General features: G+C 50.5%; 1 protein-coding gene and 1 non-coding gene across 3 annotated transcripts in view; one reads left to right on the top strand and one right to left on the bottom strand.

The window, feature by feature from the left end:
* Klhdc4 (kelch domain containing 4) overlaps window positions 1-24,951 on the bottom strand; it is a 31,211-nt gene extending 6,260 nt beyond the window's left edge. The window contains exons 1-8 of one of the 2 annotated variants that reach the window (XM_021170062.2): window positions 24,784-24,951; window positions 22,588-22,679; window positions 22,087-22,165; window positions 20,911-21,009; window positions 14,013-14,149; window positions 6,454-6,546; window positions 4,875-5,034; window positions 342-417 (exon numbers count right to left, since the gene is read on the bottom strand). In XM_021170062.2, coding sequence (XP_021025721.1) covers window positions 342-417; window positions 4,875-5,034; window positions 6,454-6,546; window positions 14,013-14,149; window positions 20,911-21,009; window positions 22,087-22,165; window positions 22,588-22,679; window positions 24,784-24,882 — 835 coding nt within the window. In that variant the 5' untranslated portion in view covers window positions 24,883-24,951. The remainder of the gene's footprint in view (window positions 1-341; window positions 418-4,874; window positions 5,035-6,453; window positions 6,547-14,012; window positions 14,150-20,910; window positions 21,010-22,086; window positions 22,166-22,587; window positions 22,680-24,783) is intronic. The other variant, XM_021170063.3, reaches the window with a different exon arrangement.
* An 860-nt stretch (window positions 24,952-25,811) lies between these two features.
* LOC115031888 (U6 spliceosomal RNA) lies at window positions 25,812-25,918 on the top strand. Its single transcript, XR_003837520.1, has one exon. It is a non-coding gene; the product is annotated as a U6 spliceosomal RNA (small nuclear RNA).
* Window positions 25,919-26,172: the final 254 nt, after the last annotated feature.

Raw genomic sequence — 26,172 nt, 5'->3', positions numbered from 1 at the left:
AGAACACAAGCACAGGGCCGTTCCCTAAGTGCTTCCCCATCTACCACTAAGCAAGAAGGCTCTATCTAGGAACTTAACTGTCACACTTGGCTTTGGAGGGGGACACAAGTGGCTGAGTGCACTGGGCTCCTGCTAGGTTGCAAGGTACAAAAAAGGCACTCATGTCACACAGGCATCTTGGCCCAGCCACTCCAGAGAAAGGCAGTCTGGCCCTTGGCTCCAGGCCACTCCATGCAGTTCCCACTTGATAAGAGAGAGGCACAGCCTTCGCTTCTGCACCAGCGCTAAATGTAACCCACCCCAAGGACACAGCCAAGCCAAGTCTCAAGGCACAGCAGTACCTTCTCCCCCTTCCTCAGGCTTCAGCAGGAACATGTCTGAGTGCTGGGTGCCTTTGTCCACATCTTTCTTGACTCTCTGCAAAACAAAGGAGTCCTGAGAAGCAGCCCTGCTGTGCTGCAGGAGCACCCGAGAGGAGCTGCAGCTCCATGGAGGCCGGGATCTGGCTGACTGATTTTAGAGCCACCGTCAATGGCCAGCCACGCTGAGACTCTGCGGGGTGCTCTGCACAGAACCCCTGTCTACCCACAGGTATGCACAGTTCAGCTATACCCAACTGCAGCCCCTGTGTGTCACCAGCCGTCCACCAATCAAGTGACACGCTGACTCACTGTGTTTCCGGAAAGAAGCATGCCGCCACCATTTAGACCTCTGGGACCCTCAGGTCCCCAGGCCTAGCCTTGAGTGTCCAGCAGTGATGCTCGCTGGCTGTTGGCCCTGAGGGCAGGGCACACACATCTACTGAGCACCCAGGGAGCACAGCTGCTTGCAGCGATGCTTACCCTGTGGAAGGAAGACGCTGGTCCACTTAAGTGTCTTCTTTGTCTGTCCGGCTTCCATTCTCCTCCTTACTACACTTCATCTTACTGCAGTCTACACCACAGAAAGGCTGAGCAGCAGCCCGGCCCTGTCCTGGCAGCTGTGCTGCTGCTTATCCCACCCAGGTACATGCAGAAGCCGTGCTGATCAGGGACCAACCGCTCCACACATCCCTCATCTTCCCTCCTGGTACCTCTCCACCAGGGCTCGGGTTGGCCTACAAGTCCTGCAGGCTGAGCTCGGGGCTGTCAGCCCTGATCCCCTTTCCATCTGTACTGTCCAGAGGCTATGGCAAGAATGGCAGCTGGGAGGTAAGTGGGCACGGGGATACTGTCCTTAGAGACCAATGCTGCTCTCAGGCTGGTTTTGTGGCTTTAAGATTTATTTTATACACACATACAGATACACTGACACGCCAGAATAGAGCATTTGATCCCATTACAGATGGTTGGGAGCCACCATGTGGCTACTGGGAATTGAACTCAGGACCTCTGGAAGAGCAGCCAGTGCTCTCACCATTGAGCTGTCTCTCCAGCCCCTCAGGGTGTTTTGTGAGTCAAGCTCTGACCTCAGACCTCAGGCTCCCTGGGTGTTTCCTCTCACACATGATGCACCACTGTGACCCCATCTTCCATGAACCATCCATGCCCAACCCTCTCGGTTCACTTTATAGCAGAGTGTGCCTTCATAGTCTAGGAGGGCTGAAACAAACTATCTTTCTTTTATATGGCCCTAATCTTACTGCACTATCAGAGAACGGGCCCCCGTGTGCACCTCAGCCCCGATGGGCCTCCTTATCTACACGAGCCTTGATGCTCACTGTGCTGAAAGCAAGCCATGCGGATGCCACCTACAGGCATGGGGACTGTGGAGGGCCAGTGACATGCCACTTGGAGCACTCAGAACAGACCCAGGGAAGCCAGGGCTTGACTGGAGAAATGGAAGAACACTAGGGGAATAAAACCCTTGAGCATGCTGGGCATGGTGGTGCACGCCTTTAATCCCAGCACTTGGGAGGCAGAGGCAGGCGGATTTCTGAGTTCGAGGCCAGCCTGGTCTACAAAGTGAGTTCCAGGACAGCCAGGGCTATAATGAGAAACCCTCTCTCGACAAAACAAAACAAAACAAACAAAAAAACAAAAACAAAAACGAGGGGGGCGGCCTGGAGAGATGGCTCAGTGGTTAAGAGCACTGACTGCTCTTCCAAAGGTCCTGAGTTCAAATCCCAGCAACCACATGGTGGCTCAAACCATCCGTAATGAGATCTGACGCCCTCTTCTGGTGCATCTGAAGACAACTACAGTGTACTTAGATATAATAATAAATAAATCTGGGCTGGTGAGATGGCTCAGTGGGTAAGAGCACCCGACTGCTCTTCCGAAGGTCCAGAGTTCAAATCCCAGCAACCACATGGTGGCTCACAACCATCCGTAACGAGATCTGGCGCCCTCTTCTGGAGTGTCTGAAGACAGCTACAGTGTACTTACATATAATAAATAAATAAATCTTTAAAAAATAATAATAATAAATAAATCTTAAAAACAAAAACGCTTGAGCATGGTGACAGGAGCAGGGAGAGGAGGGGTGACTGTGGTTCACCCCAAACTCAGGGTGCATGAAAACCCTCACAGAAACTCACTACTGCTTAACTAAATTAACTAACTCAATGAATTTAGATATAGATAGATAGATAGATAGATAGAGACAGACAGACAGACAAATGGAATTTGAACACGGGTGCCCTGCAAGTGTGGACAGTGACTACCCCAGAAGACATGGATTTTTAACTAAAAATCTGAGCCAGGTGTAAGATAGCTTAATTTGAGTTACTGGTCAAGGAGGCCCCAGAAACAGCTATAACAGCACAAGCTCTTGGTTACCCACCAAGATGGTAAACCCTACTGCTGACTCTACTACACTCTTTGCTCAGAAGACAATCAGGGTAGAACTGACCTGCAAACCTCCTCGCTAGCTGGCTAGCCCTCATTTTGCAGAAGGTACAATGTAGGTCACTAGGGAAGAAAGCTCATCGACAGGGTTACAGAGGCGACGCCCGAATGCTCTAACACCGACCATGCAGACACCATGTGTCCACTGACCACCGACCACATCTGAGGCCTGGTGCAGTCAATGGCTGAGGGGTCATAGGCCCTAGGGTAGAAACCTCTACTGCTGTTTTGCTAAATACTTGTTTCTACCCACAGATTAGTGCTGCCCTCTACCTTGGTAACAGAAGTCAGTCAGTCAGTCTCCTCCCCCCCACCACCACCCTGCCCCGTGCAGTGGGCAGCAGTAAACACGGAGACTCACAACTGGACAAATAGCTTACAAGTACCTGCTGAGTGCTCTGCCTTAAGTGCAACACTGAGCCCAGCCCCCACACACTCGGGCTCAGGGAGCCTCACTGAAGAGGTGGCAGAATATAAGGGCTGCTCTGGGACATGGGGAGGAGTGCTGGGAAAGTTGCCTTAGGACACGATGCAGCCTTACACTCGTGAAAGACAGAGCAGCTGTGCTCCCGTGCACAGCCCTGCATGAGATCAAGCCAACCAGGCTTATCACCATTCTGGCGGGCTGTGCTAGTTGGACTCTAGAGTTATAAACCACAGACTGAAGTGCAGTAAGGCTGTGGGGCATGCTGGGAGATGTCTGGGAGAGCTGGGTTGGATATAATCTCGACTCAGTGAAGACAGGTATGAAGTCATCCGAGCAGTAAGCTGAGGTTGTGGAGTGTAGGAGCTAACGAGGCAGAAAGGACCGCGTGGGGCCTGAAGGGGAGAAGAGTCACACTATGAGTGACAACGCTGGCTGCAGGTGACATGCATGTGACAATCAACACTGACCTCCACCTCCCTCCCACCCTCCCACACGAATGCACATGTAGACACACTCACTCACACATTCAGGGATATCCCTGCACGTGTGTGAACACATGATCATACAACTAAGCTAAAACAGGAACGGCAGACTCTCTGGGACATGCAGGCGTTCACTTAAAAATTCAGGTTAGCCGGGCGGTGGTGGCGCACGCCTTTAATCCCAGCACTTGGGAGGCAGAGGCAGGTGGATTTCTGAGTTCGAGGCCAGCCTGGTCTACAAAGTGAGTTCCAGGACAGCCAGGGCTACACAGAGAAACCCTGTCTCGAAAAACCAAAAAAAAAAAAAAAAAAAAAAAAAAAAAAAAAAATTCAGGTTAACTATGTATTCAAGAATTTTTGGATCATAAAGGATTTTAAAGAAAAAAATGAGAAAGCACTCTATCTCTGATTCATGGTGATATCAGGACTTGCAACACACAGTGAGGAGCAGGGCAAGTGGGTAGCCACCGTCTGCAGCTCCTTAAGCCAGAGGGACTCCCAAGCCCTGGCATGGGAACACTGCTACAGTTGCCTGCAGATACCGACGTTACAACGGCTACAGGATAAATACACTGTTCACAGCAGCGACCATGGGAGGCTGGCGAGCCATTCCCTACACGTGCAAAGCCAGGCTTGTCAGGCTGTATCTGTGGCCCCAGTGCTGGGAGATGTCAGACCCACAGCCACAGGCAAGCACGTGCCAGGAGAGGCCTGCTCCAAACAGTGTGGCAAAGAGCAAGTAAGGAAGGCACCTGACGTCAATGCCTGACCTATACATACACACACACACACACACACACACACACACACGCACGCACGCACGCAAACCCTTCTCTGGCCAGGCGGTAGTGGCACTTAACTTTAATCCCAGAACTCAGGAGGCAAAGGCTGATCTCTGATTTCGAGTCCAGCCTGGTCTGTAAAGTGAGTGTAGGACAGGCAGTGCTGCACAGGGAAACTCGGCCTCAAAAACCAAACTAAAACAAAACAAACCCTGTGTTTTAAAGAGGAGCAGAGCCATGTCAGCAAACTGCAGCGCACAGCTCAGAGAAAGCCTCCGAGGACACACTGAGGAGCAGCAGGCAGAAGAAGCTCCTTTCATTCCCAGCACCTGAGCTCAGCTTCCAGCACCCTTACCTGCTTTGAGTAACCTCCATAGATGGCTATGCTGCCCTGGGGAGTGACAGCCATCAGGCAGCCTGACCTGGGCGTGGGCCCCGGGCCTGATGGGGACAGCTTGCTCCACTGGAAGGTGTCGAGGCTGAAGGTGTACACATCACTGTAGTAGATGTAGTCCCTGGGAGGAGAAAAGGACCACAGATGGTAGGGAAAGCAGGAAGGCAAACTTGTATTTCACCCAGTTATGTGCTTCAAGTAACCCCATCCAAGGGCTTGTAGATCCTGCATTTACAAAAAGATGAAAAGCCACAGCAGCCAGACACAGGAGAGCTTACCATGAAACTCATCCATTTCCCACCCAGTGACAACTACCATCTTAACAGGGACATGAAATTCAGCTACTCTGAGACCTTAAGACAGACAGTGAATCTAAATGATCACATGACTGGACTGGAGCCGAGTTTGGAAAGAATTGGGCAGAGCATCCCATACAGCCAAAGGAGAGTAACAAAGCCTTCCCACCCCCACCCAAGCATGATAGGAAGTTTCCACATAACACTAGCTCTGCTTGGAGCCAGAGATTCAGGTACCAAAGTACTCAGCACAGAGGCCATGAGAGGAGGCTTGGTATTGTGGAGTGGCTGTCACAGAAGAGCCACTGCCCTGCAGCTGTGAAGAGCTAAATGCCCACAGGGGAACACGTGCAGGTTGGGACAACCATTGCTCCACACAGTGCATCTGAATAGTCCACGCTACAGGTCTGAAGGCCACTGTGAGCCCTGAAGGCTGCAGAGTGAGAGCTGATCATTGGCCTCTTCTGCCCTGGAGAAATGCCAGGAAATCCAGGGGACCTGACCGACGGCTGCCCCTCAAACCCACAAGTCGCTCAGCAAGCACACGGAGAATGGGCGGGGCGCCTGCAGGCTCCTGAAGACTTACTACCTTCCAGTGTGCGCAGGCTTCAAACTGCGACTTTCAGTTCAAACACTTTCTCAAGGAAAACTCCGAACGCTGGCATTTAAAAGTCAAGCTAATTTAATACAGATGGTGACTGCATTCAGTATGGGACTGTCATTTTGTCTGTCTGCTTCCCAAATGGGTTTATACTTTAAAAAGGCTTATTTGTGTGATAGGTTTGTGTGGGTGCACAGGACACACTGTTTTGAGCTCTCAGACTCGGGTGCTGGAAGCTGAGCTCAGGTCCTCTGGGGGAGCAGCAAGCACTCTCCCCTAGTGAGCCAGCTCTCCACCCACTAAAGAATCTTAAATAAGTTTTGCAAAAGGTTCTAATTTTAAATAACTGCCACTCCCCAGCCCCCTGGAAAACCCCACCGTGAAATGGTGACCGGCGATCTGCAGGTCTGTAAGAGGGAAGGGCTGTGCTGGCTCCACCCACAACCTTGTGCACAGTAGCTGATGACGTAATGTAAGGACAGATCCACGGTTTCCTCACTATTTCACGTGGCTGTCTGTCACTGCGGCTGCCACACCTAGGGAGTGAGCAACAGCGTCTCCACTCGTGATCAGACCGCTTGCTCGTGGGCCTCTACCCTCTGCTCCAGCTCCACAGGAATACTAACCAATCTACTGTACTAACCTTGCACTTTCATGGAAGCCACCAAAAAGAATTAGCTGTCGCTTCCAGGCCACCATCCGATGCCCGCTTCGACCTGAAGGACCCCCTGCTGATCTAAAATGAAGAGGAAAGAGGAATAAAAACACATTACATTAGGTACTTCTGTGTGTGTGTGTGTGTGTGTTTTAAGTTTTATCCATTCATTTGTATGTATTTTATGTGTGTGGGGTCTAGCTCACACATACTTGTGTGCCATGTGTCCCATGTGGGTGCCAGGTATACTTACAAGCCATCAGATCCCGGAACTGGAGTTACAACAGCTGTGAGCTGCCATGTGGGTGCTGGGAACTGAACCCTGTTCCTCTGGAAGCAGCCAGCACCATTGACCACTGAACCGTACCCTCAGCCCTTGATTTCCATTTTCAATGAACTTAGTAAGGTTCCCTTCATTATCTCCTCAAATGACTGGAATCAGCCTGACGGTCCAGGCCAGTGCTACAGGACTTCAGGAGGGAGCAAGAGTGTCTCCCAAACATGTATAAGACCCTGGGTTCAAGTCCCAGACAGAAAAAAAAAAAGGCTTCCTGAATAGCAGAATCTCTGACTTGGAATAAATGTTTTTTAGGTAAAATATAAAAATTGGATTCTGTCAAACTTCAAAGTATACTAATAAAATATATTGTAGGACTGGAGAGATGACTCAGCAGTTAAGAGCACGGACTGCTCTTCTAGAGGTCCTGAGTTCAATCCCCAGCAACCACATGGTGGCTTACAGCCATCTGTAATGGAATCCGATGCCCTCTTCTGGTGTGTTTGGAGACAGCTACAGTGTACTCATAGAAACAAAATGAATAAATCTTTAAAAAAAAAAATTCTGCTGGGCAGTGGTGGCGCACGCCTTTAATCCCAGCACTTGGGAGGCAGAGGCAGGTGGATTTCTGAGTTTGAGGCCAGCCTGGTCTACAAAGTGAGTTCCAGGACAGCCAGGGCTACACAGAGAAACCCTGTCTTGAAAAACAAAAACAAACAAAAAAAATTCTAAAAAGCTAGGTGTGGTGGCCTACAGCTTTGATGCCAGTACTGGGGAGACAGAATTAGATCTCTGTGAGTTCAAGGCACACCTAGGACACATAGTAACATAGCTCATAATAATAATATGATTACAGATGAATCATAAGTGTGTTATTATTGTTGTTTCTTTATATGTATTTTAAAGGAGCACTGGTTAAAAACAAAAAACAAGGGGCTGGAGAGATGGCTCAGTGGTTAAGATCACTGACTGTTCTTCCAAAGGTCCGGAGTTCAAATCCCAGTAACCACATGGTGGCTCACAACCATCTGTAATGGATTCTGATGCCCTATTCTACTGTGTATGAAGACAGCGACAGTGCACTCACATACAATAAATAAATAAACAAACCTTTAATAAGTTAAAAAAAAAAAACCCCGCTCAGATGGCAGTGTGCCCCTGGGCTTCCAACGCTGGGATGGAGATAGGCGGGTCCTGGGCTATCTGGTCAGGCACCTTGCCAACTGGTGAGTGCCAGGTTGATTGAGAGAGAGATTGTCTCAAAGCTATGATGGAGAGCATTAACGAAGACACCAAATACTGCAAATACTGACCTCTGGCCTCCACACACATATTACCTCCCCACATCTCCAATCTCACACACACACACACACACACACACACACACACACACACACGAACGCATGCACGCAAGAACAAGAATATAAACTTCCCCAGCTACAGGCTTAAGTGGAAATTCTACTACATTCTAGCAGATAACATTGCTTAGAAAGAGTCAGCCTAAGACTTCCTAAGCATAGAAGACAACGCAGGCTGTAAACGCTGTAAGGCTCTGAGCTGCACAGCGCCCCGCCTTCTGCACTCCTCAAGCTTTCCCCAGTGGACAGAGAGGAGCTGAGGGGAGGGGGGGAGGGGGGAGGGAGGAGGGAGGAGCACCTGCCACGGTGAAGAAGTGCTGGCTGCCAGAGGAAGGCCACAGTGTGGATAGCAGGTTCATGGTAGCCTGCTCTTTAAGAGAGCCTCTCCTCCTACTGGGGAATCAGTGCCCCAGCCCCACTGTGCAGTATTCTCTCCAGTTCCTCCCACTGCTCCCAAGGGGGGATGTAAAAATTCTACAAACAGGGTTTTATGTAAAAATCCCCAAGGCTTCGGGCTAGAGATTTTCCAGAAGTTAAAAGCACTTGTTGCTCTCCTAGAAATTCCGGGGTCCGTTTGGAGCACACACTGGGTAGCTCACAGCCATGCATCCTGAGGATCTGACGCCCTCTTCTGGCTTCCACATCTACAGTCTCTCACCCCACACACAACAAATAAAATACAACTTACAAAGAAAAAAAAAGGTCGGGTAAGGTAAGGGGGCACACGCCTTCAATCTCAGCACTCTGGAGGCAGCAGGGGTAGCAGTGAGTTCCCGGCCAGCCTGGCCTACAAAGCTAGTCCAGGATAGTCAGTATTCTGTTACAGACAGAAAGAAACTCTTGCCTCAAGGCTCCCACCAAACACACACACACAGAGAATCTCAACACTGGAAGGCTCCTGCCCCGAAGCCACTATTCATGAACGTTCAGATGCAGCACTCAAGGCACATCACAAGGGTGCTAGCTACCCTGGCTCAATCCAGAATGAGGACTTCTCAGTGCTCCACAGGCCTTCACATCACCAACCTCCCTGCTGCTGCTACTCAGGATGGCACTTGTCACAGGTCAGGCAGAGGCCATCAATACCTTCTCTAGACACACATCCTGGAGACGGGAGCTTCAGGCACCTTTAGTGTAGTCTTACCTTACATCTTCCACTCTAGCCGGACGGCAGCTTCAGTCAGGTCTCCCTCACCCTTACTTATAACCCCCGCACAGAAAATCTCACTAGAACGAGGGTGCACAATTTGACAACCAATGGTTTTGCCTTCTCCCAGCTTTCTATTCCTTCTAAGTTCGTAAGCATGTTCTAGCGCCAGTATTCATGATTAAAACCAGCAGACACCAATTCCCAGGCTCAAAAGAGCCAGTCTGAAGCAGAGCGTTGTACACACGCAGGCTTCCTGGCTCACGCTGCAGAGGGCCTTGCCGTGCACACGGGCAAAGGCCTTCTTGGGAAGCAGGCCACACCCCAGGGTGAGGAGACAGCACAGCTGTGTTCTCACAAGCACAAGCTCAAGACAGAACTGAGTGCTGTGGTCAGAGGCAAGCTCCCAGGGAGAGCTGCGGACACACTGGCATGTGGAGTCTGGAGAAGGTGCTCACTGTCCGACTGAAGCAGCACACACACCCCAGACACCCAATTACTCTAGAACAGACACAGAGGAGATGGGGCATTCCCCCACCACCCAATGACAGAAGTCAAGGGCCCTGGCAACAAGCTGGCTATATGTCCCCAGAACCATGGAGGCACAGGCCAGCCTCCCAACGGCTTCCTCACCAGGAACCCCACAGGTCACCCTCTGGCTGAGCCAGATGCCAAGGCTCCACGCACTTGTGGCAGCAGCAGTGAAATACCACTATTTTGTAACTAAAAAAAGGGAAGGGGCTATAAAAAGGTTCCACGTTCCCCTCTAGAAAAACAGCTACTCTCCCAAGAGCCCATTTATATTCCAATCTCCAATAGGGTTTTCAATTGCCGTCAATCCTAAATATGGAGTTAAAAAAATTAGCCTGCCCCACTCATGCAGAAGCCTATGTATAGCACAAAGACACACGCAATGGTGTGGGCGCCAAGCTCTAGCTCTTCTGGGCTGTGCACAGAATGGCATTCCCACAGGGAGTGCTGCCAGCCAACATCCCCAACCCCAGCCCCGGCCGACTGCTGTGAGCTAGACACAGAGGATGTCCATGCATCAGACCCCAGTGCAGCTCAAAGAGAGAGCAGCCAAGCACTCAACACTGGTGCTCTGAGTTCTGTCATGATTATACTGCAACACTACACAGCACCTACTGGCCAAGGCCATGCAGGCTTAGCAAATGACTGAATGCCACTGGAACTCCGGGCTCGAGGTCACAAGGTCTATCATAGAACAGACACCTTTCTTGGCTTTTCTTAAAGCAGGGTTTCTCTGTTTAACAGTCCTGGGACTCACTTTGTAGACCAGGTGGGCTCTGAACTCTGACTTACAAAGATCTGCTTGCCTCTACCTCCCAAGTGCTGGAATTAAAGGCGTGCGCCACCACACCTGGCTAACCACACACACTTTTACACTAATTTTTCTTGATTATCTACTGAAGTAAGCATTATTGCATATGAAAATATAGAAACCCCAATGCCTACCAACAGACGATGGATCACTGGTCTGTGGAATTAAACACTGCACACACTACAACATGGCGAACTTGAAAAGCTCATGCTGAGGGACAGACACCGAAGGCCAGAGTTTCAGACTTCTCCTGGCAGCCACAAGAGGCAAACTGAGACGAACTGGGGACTGGGCGGCTGAGGAGTGGAGCGGTTTCTTTTTAGGGCCTAGAAATCCTTCAGACTGACCCTGCATATTGCAATGTCCACGTAAATGCACTAAGAACACTCAATCATATAGTTTCTTTATGATTATGTATATGGGCGGGGTGTTACATGTGTGCGCTCTTAAGTCTTTCTGTGCATAAGTGGAAAACAGGTCGACACTGGGAAATTCCTCAATCTCTCTCTACTCATCTACTGAGCCGGTCTCCCACTGATTAACTACCTCAGCTGGTCTTGGACCTGTCGCCTCCCCCACATCCTCCCCATAGTGTTCAGGCTAGTGTGTGCCACTGTGCCTGGCTTTGTATGAGTGTAGGGGGTCAGTAGTCAAGGTTCTCAGGCCTGGCAGTGTGACGACTGTTCCTGGTTGTCAACTTGACCACTTGGAATTAACTAAAACCCACGCTGGTGAGTACACCTGTCAGGGATTTTTCTTATTTTGGATCATGTGAAAGGGAAAGACCCAACTAAATTTGGGCTATACCTTCTGGTGGCAGCCTAGACAAAAGGACATGGAAGAAGGAAGCTTTTGCTTTCTGCCTGGTCACCGTCACTCTCACTGGCAAATTCATTCCTTTACTGGTATTCAAGCCTGCTGCTTATGGTTTACCATAGGCTGAAGACCATCTGAGACATCCAGCCTTATAGACCAACCAACTATTAACACTTTCCATCAGGAAACAGCCATTGTTGGAATAGCTGGACCACAGACTAAGCCTGTCTAATAAATCCTGTTCTTATATAAAGACTCAATCTATCAGCAGTTTCTTTAAAAACCCTAACACAGGTGTCAGGCACTTTACTTACTGAGTACAAATCTCGCACTGTTTAAAGGATAATATAGCTTTACATAAGTCACTCTATAATAAGAGCTACTATAAAGCTATTGCAGTGGGCATGAAACTCAGGAGCTGAGGCAGGACTGCTGTGAATGCAAAGCCAGTCTGGCCTAGAGAGTGAAAGACTGTCTCAGAAAATCAAAACAGAAACAGACTGCAACAAGCAACAACAAACTATCAAGAGGGTTCTCCTGGGCATGGCCTCAGGCCTCCCCAGGCTGGACACATACCCAACAGGAATATGGTTTCTGTTGTCCTTGCAGGCTCTGACTCTCCTCCTATCGGTGTTCCAACCTCTTCATTTTCTGATTGGGTTTCAAATACAGGGAAAGATGTTAACCAGCACCAGCTACCAGCCATGGGGCGGGAAGGGCGTCACTGCACATGGCCTGGTGACCACAGGCCGCAGCTGAGTCCTGCTTAAAGAGGAGGAGGAGACCAGTCCAGCCCTCTGCTTACCCTCCACTGCAGGGGAGTGAGGTCTGGCCTTGGAGTCTGTGTACCTTCTTTATGACTCACAGGTATGCACACAGAATCTACACTGCCAAACCAGAACCAGGCCAACTCTATGTAAATCAGGCACTGTGTGCAGCTCTCACTCAAGCCGGAGCCTGAAGGACTCTCCAAATGGCCCTGAGCACTGCTGTGTCCCCAGCACTGATGCACTGACAGGCTCCTGTGACCATGACGCTTATCCTCCTGAAAGCGAGCAGCTGAAGTGGCTTCATGTGCATGGATGTCTGCTGACTGTCAACAGCTACAGAAACATACACTAACGCAGAGAAGCAGAGACTAGAGTCGCCACACTCGCCCAGATACAGCAACGAGTCTCTCTGGGGCTGCTGGGCAGTGCCACTTGGCTATGGAACAAGAATCTGCTTGCCAGCCAGGCTAGAGCCAGCGAGCACAAACCCATGCTGAACAGTAGTTCGAACCCGTGCCTGCGGTGGGACGTGGCGATGTGCAGACTCTCAGCGTGCAGAGTCAAGAGAAAAGGACCCTGTTCACATAATGAGCACTGCTGGTCTCTCAAAGCCAATGTACAGGGAAAAACACATTCAGACAGAATCTACTAGATGAGGACAGAGGGAGCAGGTCAGGGCACACAGGCGTCTCACGTGACCTGACATGGAGCCAAGTGACCGGAAATCTCCTGGGCTTTCCTGACTGGGACTCTCTACAAGCCAGCTAGTTCTCAGCCAGCCAGGGCTACATGGTGAGACTCTGTCTCCAACAGAAAAGGTGGAGGAATGAAAGCTTTATGGAGCTGCCCTACAGGCTGCTTTGTTACATAATTTTGAGCCTCAGAGAAGAGCACTGTTTATTTGGAAATTCAAGAGTTTTAGAGGCAGAAATCACACACTAAAAATACAATCTACTTTGCTACTTTGTTGGAGAGATGGCTCAGCGTTAAGAACGCTGACTGCTCTTCCAGAGGTCTTGAGTTCAAATCCCAGCAACCACGTGGTGGCTCACAACCACCTATAATGGGATCTGGTGCCTTCTTTCAGTGTGCAAGGAATACAGACAGACAGACAGACCACTGCATACATAAATAAAGGCCAGGAGAGTGCTGGGCAGGGGTGGCGCACGCCTTTAATCCCAGCCCTTGGGAGGCAGAGGCTGGCAGAGTTCTGAGTTCAAGGCCAGCCTGGTCTACAGAGTGAGTTCCAGGACAGCCAGGGCTGCATAGAGAAACCCTGTCTCGAAAATAAATAAATAAATAAAAAAATAAAGGCCAGGAGACTCTGGCCCCTGTTCCAACGCTGGCTTAGAGGTTTATCAGCAGAAAGGACAGCACCTTTACACTGTGCTTGGCGCAGGACTCAGTGGCACCCAAAGAAGATGAAGTCAGAAAGTCTGCTGGCAATCAGCCAGTCTGCCAGGCTCCTCTGCACAGCGATTCTCATGCAGATACCGTAACAGAGACACAGTGGTGGCACGCAGCAGAGGTGGACTCAAGCCCCAGCACCCTAAGCCAGGCTTCCTGAGACCCATGAAGGTTGCCCCGTTCTCTGACTAAGGGCCACCCTGGTCCTAACACAACAGGTCTCTATCATGTTCAGCTCTACTTGCAGCAGCTATGACAGGGTGACTCAGGCCAACACTGCTCATTGCTCACCACCCCAAACAATGCCTCCACCAAAGCTCTTCCCAGCACACAGGACAGTACCCTACCCACTCCTTGCCCTGCCCATAACTCAAACCTAATCAGGAACACAAGCTGAGGCCAGGACCCAGGCTCGTGTCCAGAATCTTACCGAATCTGTTCCCAGGTCTTGGTGGCCAAGTGCAGGACCCAGAGGTCCTTGTAATGGTAGAACTGCTCACCGTCGGGAGATGCAAACTCCCCACCGAAGACCCACAGCTGCCCACCACCCTGGGGTACCACCACAGCCTGTTAAAAGAAAAAAAAAACAGATTAGGTGAGCCCCCCAAGACAGCACAGCTGGCCCCAGCATGACCACAGCAGCATCAACACCATCCACCTAGAATCTCAGGGACTCCCTCAGCCACTACTGTCTCTTGCCTCCAAGGGGAAGCTTCTAGAACAAACTTCCCTAGGCATATTAATTATACTCAAAGACCCAACACATCCATGTTTCCCTAAACTGCAAGATAAACATCTACTTACATTCAGACAACGTACTGTCCAGGAAGAATTGTATGCACTTGGGAGAGTGTGAGGTAAAAATGTCTGTGTACATGATATGTACAGCATACGCAACTGTGTAAAGTATATGTACAGGAGTGTAAGGTATGCAAGACATATATACCTGTGTGAGGTGTGTATGAGTGTATAGACTGTATGCACACGTGTGAGTATATGAGGTGTATACACGTATGTAGTGTCTAAGGCATAAATGTGAATGTATGTGTATATGGACATGTATGGGAATGTATGCAGCTGAGTGAGCTCTGTGCACATGTATATGTATATGAGATATGTACATGTATCATGGGGCTGCACATGCCTGTGTCTGGATGCTGAGGATGCTGAGTGGCCTGTTCTAGCACCTCCTCTCTTACTCTCCTTAAGACAAGGTCTTTCACTGAACCTGTTGCTAGGTTAGTGTGGCGAGCTCCAGTGATCTTCCTGTCTCCACCCCTGCCAACATTAGGGTTACAGGTATGTGTGCAACCACACCTATGTTTTTACATGGATACTGGGATCCTAATTCAGGTCCTCACAAGTGTGCAACAAGAGCCCCAATTCCCCAACCTGTTTCAGTCCACTGAACCCACTCCTAGGCACCAAGCATCTACCACTCATCTAAAAGTACCTCACGAAGGAGCATGAACACAGCATCAAGAGTTCGTGGAACATCCCAAACTTATTTCCAAAGAGCTAAAGAGGCCCCCGACACATACACAGTGGAGGACGACCTGGTCTGGCCTCAGTGAGAGGAAGCACCTAGCCCTTGAGAGACTTGGGGCCTCAGGGAATGGGGAGGTCTGGTGGGTGTAGGGGGTAGGGTGGGGACATCCTCTTGAAGATCAGTGGGGGAAGGAATGGGATGAGGAACTGTTGGAGAGCTGAATGGGACGGGGATAGCAACTGGAGTGTGAGAAAAGATTAAAGATAATTAAAAAAATAAATAAATAAAAACAAAGCCTCATGTAGCCCAGGCTAGCCTCAACCTAATTATGTATCGAAGGATTACTCTAAGCTTCTGATCCTCTACCAGCGACCACACCCTACAGAGCACTAAGATGCTACTTGCCTCCCAAACTGTGAAGAGCAGACTCCTCTAACCTGGCATGTGTCACATACAGCAGCACAGACAAGACATAAGACCGGAAAGGGCTGACAGGAGCCGTGAAGGAAGGCCTGCCCTGGGTTCCCTCTGCACAAGTGTCCACGGTCTCAACCAGTTCAGCCCGAGGACGCATGGCAAGCAGAATAATGCTACACCAGCCCCTCAGCCCAGAGAATCAAAACTCAAGCTGACGCTTCCACCGCTGTTCAGCAGGGATTGCCATGGGATGGGCTCCCTGCTACAGGTGCAGAGCCCCACGACTGTGCTAACACTGCAGAGAATGGGTAACCCAGTGACAGGACAGTGCTTCACACCCTTAACCCAAAGCTTGGGAAGCAGAGGCAGGCTGATCCATCTCTGTGGGTTCAAGACCCAAGGCTCCATAGTGAGACTGCCTCAGAAAAGCAAAGAACCAACCTGCCACTACTTAGCCCCGGGCTTGAAAGACTCCGAGAGGAGCCCCTCGCTCAGGCCTCAGGACAATAGCGGACACCCAAGAACTCAGGACAGACCAAGCTTGATGCAAACCACATGAGGCATTATTTGGGGAAAGCCAGAGCTCTGGGGACAACTCATATCCCACGCAGGGGTAGAGGAGTCGACCTCGAGGGGAAAGAGGACCCAGTTTTTATAGGCCCTTAGGGGGGAAAGGACAAGGTGGGGGGGGGAGTAGGGGATTTCCAGATCTAAACAATGTCTATTCTAAAATGATTGATTCCTCAAGAAATGGGTATGGGAGGGAAACAAGGAAAGAGTCTAATGAAGGTGCAGCACTCCGGATTGGCCCCGACTGTGGTTGCTGGGGAGATTTCCCGACTCTTTCCCAGCAACCAATATCACAAACACCTGGCAGGGAGGTGCAGCAGTGGGCACACACCTGGGTTCAGGGAACGGTCAGAACATTGGCAGACACACAGGTTGGAGGAGCGGCCAGAGCATTGTGCACCTCTATTTTTCTAAATCAGTGAAGCTACTTCTACTAACAATGAAATCAATTTTGCCAATTTCAGGGCTTCTGTGACCTTTTACATTCTGTCAGGATCTTTCAGGCTCTTTCCTCAGGCCTGAGACTCTTGCCAGGACCAGAGCGAGATCAAGGTGTTCTTAACCACTGAGCCATCTCCAGCCCCACAACACAGTTCTTAAAGAAGGTACATTTAAGTAAGCACTAAGGAGGTTGGGTAGGCCCCGTCATATAAACCTGAGCCCCAAGAAGGAAGAGGTACACTGAGCACAGGCAGGAAACTCCACAACAGTGAGTTCATGGAAGAACTGAATGCCATTCACTTCAGGCAATGCATCTTGAGAACACATTTTCACCGAGAGATCATAAGCGGCTACACAGTAACCCTCCCATAGTCTGAATCATGAAGACTTCCTTCCTTACAAAAAGGTATCTGGACAAAATTTTCCAAGTATTTATAGGATAAATAACTGCTTAGTTCTGTAATCCGCAGGTCAAATACCATCTGAATCCATCAGAACCCTCTAGACTCCAAAGATCTAAACTCACAAAGCCCCAAGAATGGAGTATGCAGGGAGCTGCAGTCGTATCTAGAGGGGTCTGCAGCTCCAACTGCCTCTGGGGAGAAGAATCCTGAAGAGGTGAGCCTCAGAGGAGCTAGGAAGAGTGCAACAGAGGAAGCCATCAAGTACTGGAAGTACTGGGAAAGGAACACGCAGGGAAGGGGCTCAGCAGGAGAGGTGCTCACCTCCAACCCGATGGCTGAGCTCAATCTCTGGAAGCCACGTGCTCAAAGGAGAGAACTGACCCTTCAAAAGCTTCCTCAGACCTCTAGACCTGATAAACACATGCATATACATGCATGCACGCTCTCCAGGCAGTGGTGGCACACGCCTTTAATCCCAGCACTTGGGAGAAAGAGGCAGGCAGGTCTTTTTGAGTTTGAAACCACCCTGGCCTACAGACAGCTAGGTTCCAGGACAGCGAGGGCTACCCCCAAAAACTCTATCTCAAAAAAACAAACAAAAACATAAGTAAAAAGTAAACACATACACACACAATAAATGATATAAAAAATTTTTTTAAGTTAAAAAAAAAACACATATACTGGGCTAGAGATGGCTCAGCAGTTAAAAGCACGGGCTTCTCTTCCAGAAGACCCAGGTTCAATTCCCAGCACACTCATGGCAGCTCACAACTGTAACTCCAGTTCCAGGGAGCTGACATCCTCACAGAGACATACATGCTGGCAAAACACCAATGCACACAAAATATAAATTAAAATTTAAAAATACATATACACTCCTCCACCCCTGGCAATATACACTCCACCATTATGTAAGTCAGGGGCAGAAGAGAGGGCAGTCTTTTGTTTATCCAAAAATAGGAAAAACATCAATATACTCCACACTGGAAAAAAATGAAAAACAACACAAAAAACCACCTGAGGAGGCAGTTCCCCGCTTGGGATTTAGTGCTGAGCTGTTTAACCCCAAGGGACTCTCTACCTCCCATCTCTCGGGGAGTTTCTGGCACTGCTGAGAGGTGGCTCACCTTCACGTCTCAGTGGGTCACACTACACAGTCCTAGTCAACCTGGAACTCACTATGTAGACCAAGGTGTGAATATAGAAGAGCTTGGTCACTTAGTGATCCCAGTTGCCCGGCACCAACAGAAACAGGGCCAGTAAGAGGGCCCAGAGGGTAAGAGGGCTTACTGCGCATACCCGATGGCTGAGTGCCATCCTGGAACCCACAGTGAGAGGGAGAACTAACTTCCAAGAGCTGTCCTCTGACTCCTCCATGTACCATGACATGCGCTTGGCCATACACATGAGAAAGCTGAGCTTGTGTGCAAAGGGCACAATGAAACCAAACCCAAGGTGTGTGTACTTCCCACTCACCATCTAGACAAACAGTGCCCAGAGGCTTTTTAAGTCTGCACACATTAGAAATAAGCCACAGGCCGGGCGTGGTGGTGCACGCCTTTAATCCCAGCACTAGGGAGGCAGAACCCAAACCACTCACAGGAAAAGGAGTCCTCAGGCTGGACTGGCTATATGCACTGCCCCTGTCATTGTCTGATCATTTCCTCTGTAACCCACAGGCCACTTCCCCTGTCACTGTCTGATCCTGCCCTCTCCATCCCACAGGCCACTTCCCCTATCACTGTCTGATCCCACTCTCTGCATCCCACAGGCCACGTCCCCTGGGCCCTCACTGCTGCACTTGGTTGGAAATGAACCAAAAGCAAAGAGCAAAAGCAAAACAGAACAGAAAAGCACTTGAAAACACACACATTGCTGCACATGAGCAGCAATTCCCGAAACAACAGGTAAACTGGTGGCAACCACCCTTCCTTCGGGGTCAGTCAGAACCAGAACATGGCCACATGACCAGGTATCAACTGGTACAGCCCACATAGGTGCAAAGGAGGAGAGCCCCACCAAGGCCATGCGCTCCCAGGTGTTGGCATTCCCTTGTCACTATATGACAGGGAAAGTAAGTGTCCAAAAGCCTAACTGAGACCATCCATCCACACAGCCAGCCAGCACGTGGGCACTGTGTGTGTGCACATACACACACTACATGCATATACACATAAAGACAACCCAGGTCTCTGACGTCAGCCTCACCCTTCTGCTGACAGAGGAACCCAAGCTCTACCCAAGCCAAACACCCTCAAAACTGAACCAGGCACAAAACAGAGACCTCAACGGGGAAGGCCAAGTGAGTCACTGCTGCATCCCAGCACCAGAGGGCGCGCAGCACACAGAGGAGGCAGAAGCAGGACTGGGCTGCTGGCCAGGGGTGCTTCTTCACAGGCACTCACTCAGTGAGTGAGTTTCCATCCACAGCTCACTGCCACCCAGAGGCCGGTGAAAACCCAGCTGTCACTCCAACCAACTGCAACTCCTCTTTCCTTACCCTTCATGAGCCCTGTAGCCTGTATCTTGTCCTGCTAAAACAGAGCAGACTTGGAGATCCTGGAGTCAGGAATGGAAGCAGGAGCCATGGAGGGATGCTGCTTACTGCCTCTCTCCCCACGGCTTGTTCAGCCTGCTTTCTTACAGGACACAGGACCACCTGCCCAGGACCAACACGGAGACACTTCCTCAAAGGAGGTTTCCTCTCTGCAGGTGACTTTAGCTTATGTCAAGCTGACAAAACCAACCAGCACCATCTGACCCAGTCTGAACACTGCACTGTGCTGTGCTCAGCACCAGCCCAGCCCCGGGGCACACCGGATGCTCTAACCTAAAAAGGTGCTACTGTACACTGATTCATAACACAAGGCGGTGCCTTCAATCAGCACAGCATTCAGAACAGGGGCTCCGTCCCTCCAGACTAGTGCTCTGAAACTCAGGAAGGAGTCCAGGGAAGATATAGAACCCAGGATGGCAGCTCCAGCCTCTCATTCCATCACACAGGAGGCTTAAGGCAAGAGGATGCCGTGAGTTCAAAACTAGCCTGAGCTACAGAGATCCTATCTCAAAGACCCAGGTGAAATGACAGCCTTGAGGGGAAAAGGACTGAAGCCCTGAAGGCCAGCAGAAAGAATGGAAACAGGCAAACTCAGAAGATAGGAGGTTGGGGGCACCCTCCAGAATGCACCAGAGACCTGGGAGGTGAGAGACTCTCAGAATTCAAAAGAAAGGACCTTAGATGAAATGCCCTACAGTGGGGGAGAGGGAACTTATAGATCCCACCTCCAGCAGAAAGACAGGACATCAAGTGAGGGATGGGGTTGCCGTTCCACAGTTACAACTCTGACCCATAATTGTTCCTGTAAGAATTACAGGGATGGAAATGGAGAGGAGCCTGAGGAAAAGAAGGTCCAGTGACAGACCTAAAGTGGTATCCATCTCAAGGGGAGGTCCCAAGGCCTGACATTATTACTGAGGCTATGGAGGGCTCACAAAAAGGGACCTAGCATGACTGCCCTCTGAAAGACCCAACAAGCAGCTGAAAGAATCAGATGCGGATATTTGCACCCAATGAACAGCTGACTCCTGTTGTTCAATTAGGGAAGACTGAAAGAAGCTGAGGAGAAGGGCGACACTGTAGGAGGACCAGCAGTCTCAATGAACCTGGACCCCTGAGATCTCTCAGATACTAGAACACCAATCAGGCAGCTTACACCAGCTGATACGAGGACCCCCAGGTCTGTGTTCATTCAGAGATGATGCACCTAGCCCTCAAGAGACTGAAGGCCTCAGGGAGTTGAGAGGTCAGGTGGGGTGGGGGTGGGGACATCCTCCTGGAGACAGGAGGGTGGGGAGGAGGTGTGGGATGTGGAACAGAGGGTAGATCGGGGGTGGGAATAAATCTGGAGAGTAAAAATAAATAAATTAATAAAAATAAGTTAATTAATTAAAAAAGAATTGACAGCCTTCCATGTGCAGATGACTACGGCAGTCAGTTCTGGCCTTACCTGATGAGCACAGCGCCTAGGAGGTGGGCCAGGGATGTCAACTTTTGTCCAGGTGTCCTTTCTGATACTGTAGCTGTAGAGTTCATTATACATGAAGGTCTGCAGGAAAGAAGTGGATCAATGCCACAGATGGCAGGCAGGCAGCCAGGTGACAGCAGCAGGGAGGACGCTCTGCAGGAAGCTTGTCAACTGCCCCATACCAGTGCAGACAGGCCATGTGCAAGCCCGAAAACTGTCTTTGAGGACATGACAGATGCTCCGGACTTGCCACAGGCTTAAGTCTCAATGAACCTATGACCAGGTAAAAATGCTAACTGGAAGATGCACTGTGCATGCCTCAGGCACCAAACCTCCTCCTCCTCAGCCCAGCCTACCTTAACCTGGGCCCAGAATTCTAACCTCAGCCCATGGATGGGCTCCACCTCACACACCACTGTTCCTTAAAGAGCACTGCGCCACCACAGAACAACACTCTGACGTGGTGAACAGCATGGCCACACAGCGTCCTTTCCCCACTCTACACTCAGCTCACAGAGGACTTACAAGTCAGGAGCCGAGTGCCAGTGTGCTGACACAGGAGACCCCACAAGTCAGGGGTCGTGTCTCAATGTGCCGACTTACTCCTCAGGGCCTGAGAGCCTCTGCTGCACAGGCACAGCATTCCTGTCACTCTCTGAACTTAAGCCAGTTTTAAATGTGTGAAAACACAGAAAGCAAGCTGTCCAGTGAGATGACTGGAGCTTGTGGTAGGCACTGGAGAATCCCACGCTTTCGGCTCCTTTCCTTCTAGACTCCAATTTCACTAACACGTTCTATATTCCAAACAGCTCTGAAGGCTGGCCTGTGGGCACAATGTCACAGACCGCACGCCTAGCATGAGGCCCAGCATCACAGGGCTCAACAAGAGCAACCCAGCAACAGTACGCCATGCACGTATGGCCCAACACAGCCAGACTCTGCTGACTAAGAGAGGCCAGGACCCCTGCAGCAGTCAAGTCCCTGCGGTGGGTCCCTAGGGGATTCTGGTGACTAGCCATGCACACCTCATCTCAGGCTTGACACTTAGCATGTGGGAGCGCAAGAGGGGGTGACAAGACACATTTATATCAGCAACTTAAGAAATTTACTTCAAATGAGCCCCGAAAGGTTGGGAGAAAAGAAAAACATATACTTTACTTTTTGGCCATTGAAATATTCACCTCCGAAAAGGATCAGCTCATCTTTCTCAGGATGAGCTGACAGGGAGGCATTTAACCTGCAAGACAAAGCCACAAAGGAGCAATGTCAGAGAACATGACACCAGGCTAAGCAGACTCCCATTCCTTTCCCTATACCCACCTCAGAGTACAGGACCAACCTCCAGCCCAACACCACGTTCATGCTCACAGAGGAGCCCTGCAACTAGGCACACTCCCCTAAAACTAACTGAACGAGCACGCAGGACGACATGCAAGCTCTAACTACACGTGGGGCTTTCCTGACCAGTCCTGGCAGACTCTGGTCTTAAAGGATGCATGCCTTTAATCCTAGTACCCGGGAGGCAGAGGCTGGCAGATCTCTGAATTCTCACACAAGCCTTGTCTACAGAGAACAGTTCCAGGACAGCCAGGGCTACACAGAGAAACCCTGTCTCAAATACCCCAACCCAAAAAAGAGAAACAAAGCTTGCCCACTTACCGTGGGGAGGGTGGAGGACATGGTGTCTCTGTGACCTGGGTCTTTTTGGCATCCAAGGTCTGGAAATGGGCTATAAGGGCCTCCAGGTCTTCCTAAGGATACAAAAGCAGCTATATGTGAGACTTTCTAATCAGTCTCAGTCAAAGGCACAGACAGCTTTTGTCCTATTGGACTGACTGGACTAGGATCCAATCACATCTGAGTACTAACATGGATCTGAAAACAAAGAGATTTTGACACATTCGGGAAATACTCAATGTGACAGCGGCAGCTTTCTGTAGGTGTAGATGTATGCACACCTCTCCTGCCAATCAATCAACGGTTTTCTATGAAGGAGATTACAACCTGGCCACACTGCCCTCTGACAACCTGTTTGTGCCAACACCCTACCTTGCTGTCTACACAGCCATGCCTGGGATTCCTCTTGCTTACTAGTCTCCAGCTCCTATTCCCATGCTAAGATATGGGCTCCATGAGAACAGGCCTTGAGTCCTTTTGACCAGTGCCTAAATGACAGGGTCAGTGCTGACCTGCGGGCTATCACTCGACAGCCCCTACGTCCCAGCTGTCACCACAGACCTGGACACTAAGGTAACAAGCATCCTGGCCAGCACTGAAACCGAGCCTTCCCACACCCACACAGCGCCCACTCCCCTGAGTTTACTAGGGTGTCCAAGTTTGCTTTCTATTGCTGTGATCAAAAGCAACTGGGAAGGATAGGGTTTATCTCATCTTACAGCTTACATTCCATCATGAAAGGAAGTTAGAGCAGGAACCCCGCGGGCAGGAGATGAAGCAGAGACCAAGGCAGATAGCTGCTTCTTGGCTAGTTTGCTGTAGCTTGCTCAGCTTTTTTCTTAACGACCCAGTGCCACCTGCCAGATATGGGTTAGATCTTCAATACCAATCACTAATCAGGACAATTACCCCACAGATTTGCCTAGAAGCAGGTTTTTTAGAATGAATTATTTCATGTGTGCAGGCGTCTTGCCAGAATGTGTGTCTGTGGACTGCATGTGTGCCTGGTGCCCACAAAGGCCAGAGAGCTGTGAGCCCCCAGGTGGGTCCACAGAATAAAACCTGGATCCTCTGGAAGAGCAACATATGCTCTTAACAGCTGAGCCATCTCTCCAGCTCCACAGGCCAATCTTTTTTTTTTTTTTTTTGGTTTTTCGAGACAGGGTTTCTCTGTATAGCTCTGGCTGTCCTGGAACTCACTTTGCAGACCAGGCTGGCCTCGAACTCAGAAATCCGCCTGTCTCTGCCTCCCAAGTGCTGGGATTAAAGGCGTGCGCCACCACCACCCGGCTTCCACAGGCCAATCTTATGGAGGTATTTTCTCAATTGAGGTTCCCTCTTCCAAGGTTATGAGGAGGGGAGCCCAGGAAGTCCTGTGCCTGGCAGACCACTGAGCTAAACGTGGCCATCAAAGCTGCCTCCATAGTTTCTTGGGTCAGAAAGCCCTAAGACAACAGCAAGCACGGTGCTTAGCCTGAAGTTCGGCACAGATCCACCTGTAGGTCCTGGGATAATCAATGCCTATAAGAATATGAGTGAAGGTCACAACCAACTGTCCTGAAACACCGCAGTTCCAGTGACTTGTCTGGTTACTAAATCCTACTGATGGTGGCACGCCTTTAATTCCAGCACTCCACTCGGGAGGTAGAAGCAGCGGGAGTTCTCTCAGTTCAAGGCCAGCCTGGTCAACAGAGTGACTTCCAGGACAGAGAAACCCTGTCTCGAAAACCAACAGACACAACCCCCAAACTCCTACTCGTGGCTCACTCCCTGAGGCTGCTGGAAGAAAATCTGCTCTCCTTTTAGGGCTGGGGGCTGGTGAGTGGGGACAGGCGCAGGACCGTTACGGCTTTACTCCCGGAACGCAGACCTGGACAAAGCAGGAGTCACCCAGCTTCACTTCTCCTCTACTAAGCCCCACCACGTTGCTTCACTCTGCCCACAGTAAGGTAAGCACGCGGAACGGAACAGGACAGATCTGGTCTTCCATGGAAGAGAGGGCGACCGGGTAAACGAGGAGTTTCGGGACTGCAAAGGGACCCGAGAGAGGAGAGGCCGGGGGGCACGGGCTCGGCGCAGGCCCGAAGCCACCCAGGGACCCGGGGCGCAACCCCGCCTCCGGGTCTCCGGCCCGCGGTCTCACGCCGCTCCCCGCCCGCCGCTCCAGGCCCCGCTCACCTCCTCCTTCCGCGAGCGCTTGGACACCTTCTTCTCCATCTTGGCCGCCGTCTTCTCCGCGCCGCGGCCCTTCTTCTCCTTCTTTCCCTTCTTGCCCATCGCGCCGGTTCGGAAGCGGCGCCCGGGAGACAACCGGAGGCAAATGAATGATGATGTTCTGCCGGGCCGGAAACGAGCGGCGCACTATAGGAGGCTCACTTCCTGTCCGTTGCTCTGGTGTTCCGTGGAGCAACCGATCCCATCAGTACTTTGTGTCCATCTCGGGCCGCGAGAGTAAGGAGCCGCTCCCCCCCCCCGCACACCAGCAAGCTGCGTGACTCTCAACGAGGCGCGAGCGTGTGGGATGCTGACCGCCTCATCCCACAGAGGGATTTCCGCGTACTTAGGGATTCCTGACCTGAATTAAGGCAGCCCCCTTTCCCTATCCCATGTAAAATGTGCCAGGAGCTGTCTGGCTCTCCCACAGTGCCTTTGCCCTTCTGCCGGCGATGCTCCCCTGGACCAGCATGTCCTTCCATTGGGAGACCCGGGCTGGTGATGGGTATCTCCACTCCTAGTGGTGCTTGATTTACGGTCTGGCAGATACGTGATAGGAAATTATGCTCCCGGGTTTGACCTAAATGGTACAGTGGAAGAGGGACCCGTGGTTTTGAAAGAGCAGAGTGCATTGCCTAGAGGGTGTCGTCTTTGAGCTGTAATCAAGGAATGGCGCAAAATAAGGACAAGGGCAAGCAAAATACTGGCAAAGGGAACACATAGACGAGGAAATAATCTTCTTTCTCGGTGGGAACGCTGCCAAAGCACAGCCTTTAAAGAAACTGCCTTGGATCGGGCCAACCAATAATCATTGACGCTCTGAGGAGGCGGGAGCTCCCAATTCAGTTCCAGATTTTTCCATAAACCTAGTTCTTAAGAAGAAAAATTGCTTTTGAGGAAAACAATGGTGTTGTGTGGTTTCCCTTTTTTCCTGAAGAGATACACAGAAACAACTTTTCACCCCAAACAAGATGGCAACAGATAAAAGAAATGTGCTCGTGTTGGCAGCAGATATGCTAACATCTGAACGATACAGGGATTGTTAGCATGGCCCCTGCGAAAGGATAGCACGGAAATGCATGGTGCGCTCCATTATTTTTCTTATGTCTTTTGGAGACAAGGTTTCTCTGTGTAGCATTGGCTGCCCTGGAACTCACTCTGTAGAGCAGGTGTGGGACCCTGACTTAGAGCATTTCTCCCTGGAAGGTAAAGCCCCTGGACGTCCCCCAAGCTTGTTTTCCCTGATCTCTAAAAATACAGCCAGAAAGAAGCTCTTTGTTCTCTATAGCCAGCAAAAAGCCTTTTTGGTTTCTGTGCCTTACAGCCAGAGATGTGATAATTGTAGGAAGACCT

This window comes from Mus caroli, unplaced genomic scaffold (assembly GCF_978045245.1).
Source record: "Mus caroli unplaced genomic scaffold, Mus_caroli_1 scaffold_10, whole genome shotgun sequence".
In the NCBI taxonomy this organism is placed as follows: Eukaryota; Metazoa; Chordata; class Mammalia; order Rodentia; family Muridae; genus Mus; species Mus caroli.
The sequence above is the reverse complement of the archived record's forward strand: the minus strand, read 5'-3'. Positions and strand labels throughout refer to the sequence as shown.